The sequence below is a fragment of the Oncorhynchus nerka genome, linkage group LG6 (assembly GCF_034236695.1).
Source record: "Oncorhynchus nerka isolate Pitt River linkage group LG6, Oner_Uvic_2.0, whole genome shotgun sequence".
Classification (NCBI taxonomy): Eukaryota; Metazoa; Chordata; class Actinopteri; order Salmoniformes; family Salmonidae; genus Oncorhynchus; species Oncorhynchus nerka.
Window position 1 is genome coordinate 256,043 of NC_088401.1, and position 13,861 is coordinate 269,903.

General features: G+C 49.3%; 1 protein-coding gene across 1 annotated transcript in view; it reads left to right on the forward strand.

Annotated features, from left to right (window-relative positions):
- The window catches only part of vipr1b (vasoactive intestinal peptide receptor 1b), a 233,418-nt gene extending 220,019 nt beyond the window's left edge, over positions 1-13,399 (forward strand). The window contains exons 11-12 of the mRNA XM_065019183.1: positions 3,046-3,087; positions 12,763-13,399. Of these exons, the coding sequence (XP_064875255.1) occupies positions 3,046-3,087; positions 12,763-12,990 (270 nt within the window). The 3' untranslated portion in view covers positions 12,991-13,399. The remainder of the gene's footprint in view (positions 1-3,045; positions 3,088-12,762) is intronic.
- The last annotated feature ends 462 nt before the right edge of the window (positions 13,400-13,861 follow it).

The following is a 13,861-nucleotide window of genomic DNA, read 5'->3' on the forward strand; positions in this document are numbered from 1 at the left end:
AGTGTAGTATAGGTGTAGTATAAGTGTAGTATAAGTGTAGTATAGATGTAGTATAGACAAAGTATACATATAGTAGGTGTAGTATATGTGCAGTATCGGTGTAGTATAGGTGTAGTATAGGTGTAGTATAGATGTAGTATAGGTGTAGTATAAGTGTAGTATAGATGTAGTATAGACAAAGTATACATATAGTAGGTGTAGTATATGTGCAGTATAGGTGTAGTATAGGTGCAGTATAGGTGTAGTATAGGTACAGTATAGGTGTAGTATAGGTGTAGTATCGGTATAGTATAGGTGTAGTATAGGTGTAGTATAGGTGTAGTATAGGTGTAGTATAGGTGTGATATAGATGCAGTATAGATGTGATATCGATGCAGTATAAGTGTAGTATAGGTGTAGTATAAGTGTAGTATAGATGTAGTATAGACAAAGTATACATATAGTAGGTGTAGTATATGTGCAGTATAGCTGTAGTATATGTGTAGTATAGGTGTAGTATAGGTGTAGTATAGGTGTAGTATATGTGCAGTATAGGTGTAGTATAGGTGTAGTATAGGTGTAGTATAGGTGTAGTATCGGTGTAGTATAGGTGTAGTATAGATGTAGTATCGGTGTAGTATAGGCACAGTATCAGTGTAGTATAGGTGTAGCATAGGTGTAATATAGGTGTAGTATAGATGTAGTATAGGTGTAGTATAGGTGTAGTATAGGTGTAATATAGGTGTAGTATAGGTGTAGTATAGGTGTAGTATAGGTGTAGTATAGGTGTAGTATCGGTGTAGTATAGGTGTAGTATAGGTGTAGTATAGGTGTAGTATAGGTGCAGTATAGGTGTAGTATAGGTGTAGTATAGGTGTAATATAGGTGTAGTATAGGTGTAATATAGGTGTAGTATAGATGTAGTATAGGTGTAGTATAGATGTAGTATAGGTGTAGTATAGGTGTAGCATAGGTGTAGTATAGATGTAGTATAGGTGTAGTATAGATGTAGTATAGACAAAGTATACATATAGTAGGTGTAGTATAGGTGTAATATAGGTGTAGTATAGGTGTAGTATATGTGCAGTATAGGTGTAGTATAGGTGTAGTATAGACAAAGTACACATATAGTAGGTGTAGTATATGTGCAGTATAGGTGTAGTATAGGTGTAGTATAGGTGTAGTATATGTGCAGTATAGGTGTAGTATAGGTGTAGTATAGGTGTAGTATAGGTGTAGTATCGGTGTAGTATAGGTGTAGTATAGATGTAGTATCGGTGTAGTATAGGCACAGTATCAGTGTAGTATAGGTGTAGCATAGGTGTAATATAGGTGTAGTATAGATGTAGTATAGGTGTAGTATAGGTGTAGTATAGGTGTAATATAGGTGTAGTATAGGTGTATATAGGTGTAGTATAGGTGTAGTATCGGTGTAGTATAGGTGTAGTATAGATGTAGTATCGGTGTAGTATAGGCACAGTATCAGTGTAGTATAGGTGTAGCATAGGTGTAATATAGGTGTAGTATAGATGTAGTATAGGTGTAGTATAGGTGTAGTATAGGTGTAATATAGGTGTAGTATAGGTGTTTATAGGTGTAGTATAGGTGTAGTATAGGTGTAGTATCGGTGTAGTATAGGTGTAGTATAGGTGTAGTATAGGTGTAGTATAGGTGCAGTATAGGTGTAGTATAGGTGTAGTATAGGTGTAATATAGGTGTAGTATAGGTGTAATATAGGTGTAGTATAGATGTAGTATAGGTGTAGTATAGATGTAGTATAGGTGTAGTATAGGTGTAGCATAGGTGTAATATAGGTGTAGTATAGGTGTAGTATAGGTGTAGTATAGGTGTAGCATAGGTGTAGTATAGGTGTAGTATAGGTGTAGTATAGGTGTAGTATAGGTGTGATATAGATGCAGTATAGATGTGATATCGATGCAGTATAAGTGTAGTATAGGTGTAGTATAAGTGTAGTATAGATGTAGTATAGACAAAGTATACATATAGTAGGTGTAGTATATGTGCAGTATAGCTGTAGTATAGGTGTAGTATAGGTGTAGTATAGGTGTAGTATAGATGTAGTATAGGTGTAGTATAGATGTAGTATAGACAAAGTATACATATAGTAGGTGTAGTATAGGTGTAATATAGGTGTAGTATAGGTGTAGTATATGTGCAGTATAGGTGTAGTATAGGTGTAGTATAGACAAAGTATACATATAGTAGGTGTAGTATCGGTGTAGTATAGGTGTAGTATAGGTGTAGTATAGGTGTAGTATAGGGGGCTTTTGGGACTCAGTTTAACAGTGAGACTTTATAGTCAGAGATTAACAGTCAGAGACAGTTCATTCAGGTTCCGTGATTAGTTACTCTCGGCAGCCAACACACTCATGGGAGGGATGCTTTTTATACACTATGGCAGGACTCCAGGCACAATGGACTGGTAATTCAGACCCATTGTTCATGTTTTAAACACTGGCTGTGGTTGGTCTATCTGTATAATGGGGAGAGAGAGGGAGCAGCCAGACCTGGCAGCATTGTAGCAGCTTGACTTTAGCTGAGAAACGTCCTCCAGCTTGTCCCTCTTATCTTGTCAATATGACTTCCTTGTTTGGCATCCCTCGCTTCTCTCGGTTTTCCCTCTAGGCCACAGACATGTAATCCTGTTCTGTAAACGAACCAATGCTATGTATTCATGGCAGCAGTAGCTCTGTACTCAGTACTTTAATATAGGCTCAATCATGTATTCCATAGAATCGCCTTGATGCATTACATTTCAGTCATTTAAGCAGATGCTCTTCTCCAGAGTGATTTAGAGGCGCGATTAGGGTTAATGGCTTTGCTCAACGGCACATCGACAGATCTCACCTAGTCGGCTCTGGGATACGAACCAGCAACCTTTAGGTTACTGGCCCAACCTCTTTACCACTAGGCTACCTGCCTTGTATTGTTATGAAGAACACAATAACAGGGTACACTGGGTTCATGTAACAGACTGCTCTCCCCAGGGTTAGGGTGACTATAACAGACAGCTAATGCTCTTTCTGTTCTTCCTTTCCTCTATAGGGATTTGCGGTTGCCGTTCTCTACTGCTTCTTAAACGGAGAGGTAAGAGCCACCCTGACGTTCACACACTACTGTTATAAACACACTGCACCAACTTAACACCGAGTTGACACCCTGAGTTTACATGAAGCAGGATTACGGTTCGGAGGGCAGTGTGTTTAAGGCCCAGTTTTTCAAAAGTGATCTATCTGGATTTCGCCTATTGGATTGAATGCATAGAAATAGAACGGAAGTCAAAATATCTGTCAGTTCTATTCATTCTATTTCTATGCATTATTGTCCTGTTTTGCGGTTGAGTGCTGCAGGGAAAGACCTAGTTAAGCCGCTGGTTTGCCCAAAACAGAGCGACACGTTCTGAGGAGAGACTGACTGTAATCAGAGGGCTGATATTAACACTGCTGCCAGTCTCTCTTGGCTCAGAGTTGAGGAGAGACTGACTGTAATCAGAGGGCTGATATTAACACTGCTGCCAGTCTCTCTTGGCTGAGAGTTGAGGAGAGACTGACTGTAATCAGAGGGCTGATATTAACACTGCTGCCAGTCTCTCTTGGCTCAGAGTTGAGGAGAGACTGACTGTAATCAGAGGGCTGATATTAACACTGCTGCCAGTCTCTCTTGGCTAAGAGTTGAGGAGAGACTGACTGTAATCAGAGGGCTGATATTAACACTGCTGCCAGTCTCTCTTGGCTAAGAGTTGAGGAGAGACTGACTGTAATCAGAGGGCTGATATTAACACTGCTGCCAGTCTCTCTTGGCTCAGAGTTGAGGGGAGACTGACTGCATCACTTCTTATTTTTATAAGAAACATTACTATGTTAAATCCCAAATTGTTTGCATAGTCAACTTACACACAGCTCTGACACACACACTTACCCCACCAGACAGCTCTGCCACACGCACTTACCCCACCAGACAGCTCTGACACATACACTTACCCCACCATACAGCTCTGACACATACACTTACCCCACCAGACAGCTCTGCCACACGCACTTACCCCACCAGACAGCTCTGACACACACACTTACCCCACCAGACAGCTCTGACACACACACTTACCCCACCAGACAGCTCTGACACATACACTTACCCCACCAGACATGCCACCAGGGGTCTTTTCACAGTCCACAAATCCTCAACAAATTCAAGAAAGTGTACAGTATTATATAGAGCCATCATTACATGGAACTCCCATCTCATATTGCTCTGCGGTCTCTCCCTCTGCGGTCTCTTCCTCTGTGGTCTCGTCCTCTGCGGTCTCTTGCTATGCAGTCTCTTCCTCTGCAGTCTCTTCCTCTGCAGTCTCTTCCTCTGCAGTCTCTTCCTCTGCAGTCTCTTGCTATGCAGTCTATTCCTCTGCGGTCTCTTGCTATGCAGTCTCTTCCTCTGCGGTCTCTTCCTCTGCAGTCTCTTCCTCTTTGTTGTTGTCCTCTGCAGTCTCTTCCTCTGCGGTCTCTTCCTCTGCGGTCCCTTCCTCTGCGGTCCCTTCCTCTGCGGTCTCTTCCTCTGCGGTCTCTTCCTCTGCGGTCTCTACCTCTGCGGTCTCTACCTCTGCGGTCTCTACCTCTGCGGTCTCTACCTCTGCGGTCTCTACCTCTGCGGTCTCTACCTCTGCGGTCTCGTCCTCTGCGGTCTCTTGCTATGCAGTCTCTTGCTATGCAGTCTCTTCCTCTGCAGTCTCTTCCTCTTTGTTGTTGTCCTCTGCAGTCTCTTCCTCTTTGTTGTTGTCCTCTGCAGTCTCTTCCTCTGCGGTCTCTTCCTCTGCGGTCCCTTCCTCTGCGGTCCCTTCCTCTGCGGTCCCTTCCTCTGCGGTCTCTACCTCTGCGGTCTCTACCTCTGCGGTCTCTACCTCTGCGGTCTCTACCTCTGCGGTCTCGTCCTCTGCGGTCTCTTGCTATGCAGTCTCTTGCTATGCAGTCTCTTCCTCTGCAGTCTCTTCCTCTTTGTTGTTGTCCTCTGCAGTCTCTTCCTCTGCGGTCTCTTCCTCTGCGGTCCCTTCCTCTGCGGTCCCTTCCTCTGCGGTCTCTTCCTCTGCGGTCTCTTCCTCTGCGGTCTCTACCTCTGCGGTCTCTACCTCTGCGGTCTCTACCTCTGCGGTCTCTACCTCTGCGGTCTCTACCTCTGCGGTCTCGTCCTCTGCGGTCTCTTGCTATGCAGTCTCTTGCTATGCAGTCTCTTCCTCTGCAGTCTCTTCCTCTTTGTTGTTGTCCTCTGCAGTCTCTTCCTCTTTGTTGTTGTCCTCTGCAGTCTCTTCCTCTGCGGTCTCTTCCTCTGCGGTCCCTTCCTCTGCGGTCCCTTCCTCTGCGGTCCCTTCCTCTGCGGTCTCTACCTCTGCGGTCTCTACCTCTGCGGTCTCTACCTCTGCGGTCTCTACCTCTGCGGTCTCGTCCTCTGCGGTCTCTTGCTATGCAGTCTCTTGCTATGCAGTCTCTTCCTCTGCAGTCTCTTCCTCTTTGTTGTTGTCCTCTGCAGTCTCTTCCTCTGCGGTCTCTTCCTCTGCGGTCTCTTCCTCTGCAGTCTCTTCCTCTGCGGTCTCTACCTCTGCGGTCTCTACCTCTGCGGTCTCTACCTCTGCGGTCTCTTCCTCTGGGGTCTCTTCCTCTGGGGTCTCTTCCTCTGGGGTCTCTTCCTCTGGGGTCTCTTCCTCCGAGGTCTCTTCCTCTGCGGTCTCTTCCTCTGCAGTCTCTTCCTCTTTGTTGTTGTCCTCTGCAGTCTCTTCCTCTGCGGTCTCTTCCTCTGCGGTCTCTTCCTCTGCGGTCTCTACCTCTGCGGTCTCTACCTCTGCGGTCTCTTCCTCTGCGGTCTCTACCTCTGGGGTCTGTTCCTCTGGGGTCTCTTCCTCTGGGGTCTCTTCCTCTGGGGTCTCTTCCTCCGAGGTCTCTTCCTCCGAGGTCTCTTCCTCTGCGGTCTCTTCCTCTGCAGTCTCTTCCTCTTAGTTGTTGTCCTCTGCAGTCTCTTCCTCTTTCGTCTCGTCCTCTTTCGTCTCTTCCTCTGCGGTCTCTTCCTCTGCGGTCTCTTCCGCTGCGGTCTCTTCCTCTGCGGTCTCGTCCTCTGCGGTCTCGTCCTCTGCGGTCTATTCCTCTGCGGTCTATTCCTCTGCGGTCTCGTCCTCTGCGGTCTCGTCCTCTTTCGTCTATCCCTCTGCGGTCTCGTCCTCTGCGGTCTCATCCTCTGCGGTCTCTTCCTCTGCGGTCTCTTCCTCTGCGGTCTCTTCCTCTGCGGTCTCTCCCTCTGCGGTCTCTTCCGCTGCGGTCTCTTCCTCTGCGGTCTGTTCCTCTGGGGTCTCTTCCTCTGGGGTCTCTTCCTCTGGGGTCTCTTCCTCCGAGGTCTCTTCCTCCGAGGTCTCTTCCTCTGCGGTCTCTTCCTCTGCAGTCTCTTCCTCTTAGTTGTTGTCCTCTGCAGTCTCTTCCTCTTTCGTCTCGTCCTCTTTCGTCTCTTCCTCTGCGGTCTCTTCCTCTGCGGTCTCTTCCGCTGCGGTCTCTTCCTCTGCGGTCTCGTCCTCTGCGGTCTCGTCCTCTGCGGTCTATTCCTCTGCGGTCTATTCCTCTGCGGTCTCGTCCTCTGCGGTCTCGTCCTCTTTCGTCTATCCCTCTGCGGTCTCGTCCTCTGCGGTCTCATCCTCTGCGGTCTCTTCCTCTGCGGTCTCTTCCTCTGCGGTCTCTTCCTCTGCGGTCTCTCCCTCTGCGGTCTCTTCCGCTGCGGTCTCTTCCTCTGCGGTCTCGTCCTCTGCGGTCTCGTCCTCTGCGGTCTCGTCCTCTGCGGTCAATTCCTCTGCGGTCTATTCCTCTGCGGTCTCGTCCTCTGCGGTCTCGTCCTCTGCGGTCTCGTCCTCTTTCGTCTATCCCTCTGAGGTCTCGTCCTCTGCGGTCTCGTCCTCTTTCGTCTATCCCTCTGCGGTCTCGTCCTCTGCGGTCTCATCCTCTGCGGTCTCTTCCTCTGCGGTCTCTTCCTCTTTGTTGTTGTCCTCTGCGGTCTCTTCCTCTGCGGTCTCTTCCTCTGCGGTCCCTTCCTCTGCGGTCTCTTCCTCTGCGGTCTCTTCCTCTGCTGTCTCTTCCTCTGCGGTCTCTTCCTCTGCGGTCTCTTCCTCTGCGGTCTCGTCCTCTGCGGTCTCTTCCTCTGCGGTCTCTACCTCTGCGGTCTCTTCCTCTGCGGTCTCTACCTCTGCGGTCTCTTCCTCTGCGGTCTCTTCCTCTGCGGTCTCTACCTCTGCGGTCTCTACCTCTGCGGTCTCGTCCTCTCCGGTCTCGTCCTCTCCGGTCTCTTCCTCTGAGGTCGCTTCCTCTGAGGTCGCTTCCTCTGCGGTCTCTTGCTATGCAGTCTCTTCCTCTGCAGTCTCTTCCTCTTTGTTGTTGTCCTCTGCAGTCTCTTCCTCTGCGGTCTCTTCCTCTGCGGTCTCTTCCTCTGCGGTCTCGTCCTCTGCGGTCTCGTCCTCTGCGGTCTCTTCCTTTGCGGTCTCTACCTCTGCGGTCTCTACCTCTGCGGTCTCTTCCTCTGCGGTCTCTACCTCTGCGGTCTCTTCCTCTGCGGTCTCTTCCTCTGCGGTCTCTACCTCTGCGGTCTCTACCTCTGCGGTCTCGTCCTCTCCGGTCTCGTCCTCTCCGGTCTCTTCCTCTGAGGTCGCTTCCTCTGAGGTCGCTTCCTCTGCGGTCTCTTGCTATGCAGTCTCTTCCTCTGCAGTCTCTTCCTCTTTGTTGTTGTCCTCTGCAGTCTCTTCCTCTGCGGTCTCTTCCTCTGCGGTCTCTTCCTCTGCGGTCTCTACCTCTGCGGTCTCTACCTCTGCGGTCTCTACCTCTGCGGTCTCTACCTCTGCGGTCTCTACCTCTGCGGTCTCTTCCTCTTTGTTGTTGTCCTCTGCAGTCTCTTCCTCTGCGGTCTCTTCCTCTGCAGTCTCTTCCTCTGCAGTCTCTTCCTCTGCAGTCTCTTCCTCTGCGGTCTCTTCCTCTGCGGTCTCTTCCTCTGGGGTCTCTTCCTCTCCGGTCTCGTCCTCTCCGGTCTCTTCCTCTGCGGTCTCTTCCTCTGCGGTCTCTTCCTCTGCGGTCTCTTCCTCTGCGGTCTCTATCTCTGCGGTCTCTACCTCTGCGGTCTCGTCCTCTCCGGTCTCGTCCTCTCCGGTCTCGTCCTCTCCGGTCTCTTCCTCTGCGGTCTCTTCCTCTGCGGTCTCGTCCTCTGCGGTCTCTACCTCTGCGGTCTCTTCCTCTGCTGTCTCTTCCTCTGCGGTCTCTTCCTCTGCGGTCTCTTCCTCTGCGGTCTCTTCCTCTGCGGTCTCTACCTCTGCGGTCTCTACCTCTGCGGTCTCTTCCTCTGCGGTCTCGTCCTCTGCGGTCTCTTCCTCTGCGGTCTCTACCTCTGCGGTCTCTACCTCTGCGGTCTCTTCCTCTGCGGTCTCTACCTCTGCGGTCTCTTCCTCTGCGGTCTCTTCCTCTGCGGTCTCTACCTCTGCGGTCTCTTCCTCTGCGGTCTCTTCCTCTTTGTTGTTGTCCTCTGCGGTCTCTTCCTCTGCGGTCTCTTCCTCTGCAGTCCCTTCCTCTGCGGTCTCTTCCTCTGCGGTCTCTTCCTCTGCGGTCCCTTCCTCTGCGGTCCCTTCCTCTGCGGTCCCTTCCTCGGCGGTCTCTTCCTCTGCGGTCTCTTCCTCTGCGGTCTCTTACTCTGCTGTCTCTTACTCTGCGGTCTCTTCCTCTGCGGTCTCTTCCTCTGCGGTCTCTACCTCTGCGGTCTCTACCTCTGCGGTCTCTACCTCTGCGGTCTCTTCCTCTGCGGTCTCTACCTCTGCGGTCTCTTCCTCTGCGGTCTCTTCCTCTGCAGTCTCTTCCTCTTTGTTGTTGTCCTCTGCGGTCTCTTCCTCTGCGGTCTCTTCCTCTGCGGTCTCGTCCTCTGCGGTCTCTTCCTCTGCAGTCTCGTCCTCTGCGGTCTCTTCCTCTGCGGTCTCTACCTCTGCGGTCTCTACCTCTGCGGTCTCTACCTCTGCGGTCTCTTCCTCTGCGGTCTCTTCCTCTGCGGTCTCTTCCTCTGCAGTCTCTTCCTCTTTGTTGTTGTCCTCTGCGGTCTCTTCCTCTGCGGTCTCTTCCTCTGTGGTCTCTTCCTCTGCTGTCTCTTCCTCTGCGGTCTCTTCCTCTGCGGTCTCTTCCTCTGCGGTCTCGTCCTCTGCGGTCTCTTCCTCTGCGGTCTCTACCTCTGCGGTCTCTACCTCTGCGGTCTCTACCTCTGCGGTCTCTTCCTCTGCGGTCTCTACCTCTGCGGTCTCTTCCTCTGCTGTCTCTACCTCTGCTGTCTCTACCTCTGCGGTCTCTTCCTCTGCGGTCTCTTCCTCTGCGGTCTCTTCCTCTGCGGTCTCTTCCTCTGCGGTGTTGTCCTCTGTGGTCTCTTCCTCTGCAGTCTCTTCCTCTTTGGTGTTGTTTGGGACAGATTAGAGATAATAGCCCAGTGTAGACCTGGGACAGATTAGGACATATTAGAGATAATAGCCCAGTGTAGACCTGGGACAGATTAGGACAGATTAGAGATAATAGCCCAGTGTAGACCTGGGACAGATTAGGACAGATTAGAGATAATAGCCCAGTGTAGACCTGGGACAGATTAGAGACAATAGCCCAGTGTAGACCTGGGACAGATTAGAGATAATAGCCCAGTGTAGACCTGGGACAGATTAGAGATAATAGCCCAGTGTAGACCTGGGACAGATTAGAGATAATAGCCCAGTGTAGACCTGGGACAGATTAGAGATAATAGCCCAGTGTAGACCTGGGACAGATTAGAGATAATAGCCCAGTGTAAACCTGGGACAGATTAGAGATAATAGCCCAGTGTAGACCTGGGACAGATTAGAGACAATAGCCCAGTGTAGACCTGGGACAGATTAGAGACAATAGCCCAGTGTAGACCTGGGACAGATTAGAGACAATAGCCCACTGTAGACCTGGGACAGATTAGAGACAATAGCCCAGTGTAGACCTGGGACAGATTAGAGACAATAGCCCAGTGTAGACCTGGGACAGATTAGAGATAATAGCCCAGTGTAAACCTGAGACAGATTAGAGACAATAGCCCAGTGTAGACCTGGGGCAGATTAGAGATAATAGCCCAGTGTAGACCTGGGACAGATTAGAGACAATAGCCCAGTGTAGACCTGGGACAGATTAGAGATAATAGCCCAGTGTAGACCTGGGGCAGATTAGAGATAATAGCCCAGTGTAGACCTGGGACAGATTAGAGATAATAGCTCAGTGTAGACCTGGGACAGATTAGAGATAATAGCCCAGTGTAGACCTGGGACAGATTAGAGACAATAGCCCAGTGTAGACCTGGGACAGATTAGGACAGATTAGAGACAATAGCCCAGTGTAGACCTGGGACAGATTAGAGATAATAGCCCAGTGTAGACCTGGGACAGATTAGAGACAATAGCCCAGTGTAGACCTGGGACAGATTAGAGACAATAGCCCAGTGTAGACCTGGGACAGATTAGAGATAATAGCCCAGTGTAGACCTGGGGCAGATTAGAGACAATAGCCCAGTGTAGACCTGGGACAGATTAGAGATAATAGCCCAGTGTAGACCTGGGACAGATTAGAGACAATAGCCCAGTGTAGACCTGGGACAGATTAGGACATATTAGAGATAATAGCCCAGTGTAGACCTGGGACAGATTAGAGACAATAGCCCAGTGTAGACCTGGGACAGATTAGGACAGATTAGAGATAATAGCCCAGTGTAGACCTGGGACAGATTAGAGACAATAGCCCAGTGTAGACCTGGGACAGATTAGGACAGATTAGAGATAATAGCCCAGTGTAGACCTGGGACAGATTAGAGATAATAGCCCAGTGTAGACCTGGGACAGATTAGGACAGATTAGAGACAATAGCCCAGTGTAGACCTGGGACAGATTAGGACAGATTAGAGATAATAGCCCAGTGTAGACCTGGGACAGATTAGGACAGATTAGAGACAATAGCCCAGTGTAGACCTGGGACATCTTTTCCTGACAAAATATCCTGTTTAAAACGGGAACGTTTTTTTAAGACCTTCCTGACACTGTCTGGTATAGAGGTCCTGGATGGCAGGAAACTTGGCCCAAGTGATATACTGGGCCATACGCACTACCCTCTGTAGTACCTTGCGGTCGGAGGCCGAGCAGTTGCCATTCCAGGCAGTGATGCAACCAGATGGTGCAGCTGTAGAACCTTTTGAGGATCTGAGGACCCATGTCAAATATTTTCAGTCTGCTCGGGGGGAATAGGCTTTGTCATACCCTCTTAATGACTGTCTTGGTGTGCTTGGACCATGTCAGTTTGTTGGTGATGTGGTTACCAGCCTCGTCGATGAGAATGGGGGCGTGCTCAGTCCTCCTTTTCCATGTAGTCCACAATCACCTCCTTTGTATTGATCACGTTGAGGGAGAGGTTGTTGTCCTGGCACCACACAGCCAAGTTTCTGACCTCAATCCTATAGGCTGTCTCATCGTTGTTGATGACCACTGTTGTGTCATCAGCAAATTCATGAGGGTCCATAGCTTAGTGATGAGCTTTGAGGACACTATGGTGTTGAACGCTGAGCTGTAATCAATGAATAGCATTCTCACATAGTTGTTCCTTTTGTCCAGGTGGGAAAGGGCAGTGTGGAGTGCAATAGATATGTGAATTGGAGTGGGTCTAGGATAATGGTGTTAATGTGAGATATTACCAGCCTTTCAAAGCACTACATGGCTACGGACGTGAGTGCTACGGGTTTGTAGTCATTTTATTTGACCTTTATTTAACCAGGCAAGTCAGTTAATTAAGAACTAATTCTTATTTTCAATGACGGCCTAGGAACAGTGGGTTAACTGCCTGTTCAGGGGCAGAACGAGGGTTTGAACTTGCAACCTTCCGTTTACTAGTCCAACGCTCTAACCACTAGGCTACCCTGCCGCTCCAAGGGTTTTTGGGGACAGGGACTATGGTGGTCTGCTTGAAACATGTTGGTGTTACAGACTCGGTCAGGGACGACGTCATCGATGCACTTATTATTGACGCCAGTGACTGATGTGCTGTACTCCTCAATGCCATCGGAAGAATCACGGAACATATTCCAGTCTGTGATAGCAAAACCGGCTTGTAGCTTAGCATCTGCTTTGTCTGACAACTTACTTATTGACAGAGTCACTGGTGCTTCTGGCTTTAATTTGAGCTTGTAAGCAGGAATAAGGAGGATAGAGTTGTGGTCAGATTTGCCAAGTGGAGGGCGAGTTGCCTTTGGATGAGAATTTTCCTCTTTGCTTATGGCCGTATACAACTCATTGAGTTCAGTGTCAGCATCGGTCTGTGGTGGTATATAGACAGCTACGAAAAATGCAGATGAAAACTCTCTAGGTAAGTATTGAGGTCTACAGTTTATCATGAGATACTTAATAAATATAACTGACAGCGATCTCTTATCTCCACCCCTCCTCCTTTCATTCAATGTATCCTCTTCCTCCTCTTTCCCCCTCCTCCCCCTCTCTCCCTCCTTGTCTCTCCCTTCCCCCTGCTCTCCCCTCTCCCTCCTCTCCCTACTCTCTCCCCTCTCCCTCCTCTCCCTACTCTCTCCCCTCTCCTTCCTCTCTCTACTCTCTCCCCTCTCCCTACTCTCTCCCCTCTCCCTCCTCTCTCTCCCCTCCCCGCCTCTCCTTTCCTCTCTCTCCCCTCCCCTCCTCCTCCCCTACCCTCCTCCCCCTCTCCCTCTCCTCTCCTCCTACCCCAGGTGCAGTCTGAGATGAAGAGGAAGTGGAGGTGGTGGAACCTGCAGCACCACATGGGTTCTGACACCACTAAGCACCAGCACCCCTCTATGGGGAACAGTACCGGCACCACTCAGATCTCAATGTTGAGCTGCAGCCCAACGACACGCCGCGCATCCTCCTCCTGCCCCCCTCCTCTCCCCTCTCCCTCCTCTCTCCCCCTCTGCCAGGACGACTCCTCAATGATCTAACACACAGAGAAAGAGAGAGAGAGAGAGACACACACACATACACACACTCATGCCGCCAAACATACCGTCGTAAAACTGACTATCCTACCGATCCTTGACTTCGGCGATGTAATTTACAAAATAGCCTCCAACACTCTACTCAGCAAACTGGATGTAGTCTATCACAGTGCCATCCGTTTTGTCAACAATGCCCCATATACTACCCACCACTGTGACCTGTATGCTCTTGTTGGCTGGCCCTCGCTACACTCTCGTCGCCAAACCCACTGGCTCCAGGTCATCTATAAGTCTTTGCTAGGTAAAGCTCTGCCTTATCTCAGCTCAATGGTCACCATAGCAGCACCCACCCGTAGCACACGCTCCAGCAGGTATATCTCACTGGTCACCCCCAAAGCTAGCACTTTCTTTGGCCACTTTTCCTTCCAGTTCTCTGCTGCCAATGACTGGAAAGAACTGCAAAAATCACTGAAGCTGGAGACTCATATCTCCCTCACTAGCTTTAAGCGTCAGCTGTCAGAGCAGCTCACAGATCACTGCACCTGTACACAGCCCATCTGTAAATAGCCCATCCAACTACCTCATGAGAACTTGTTCTCAAACTGCTGGTTAAATAAAGGTGAAATAAAAAAATTAAAAATACAGAGATACAGAGATACACACACACACACACATACAGAGATACACACACACACACACATACAGAGATACACACACACATACAGAGATACACACACACATACAGAGATACACACACACATACAGAGATACACACACACACACACATACAGAGATACACACACACAGAGATACACACACACATACACACATACAGAGATACACACACACAGAGATACACACACACACACAGAGA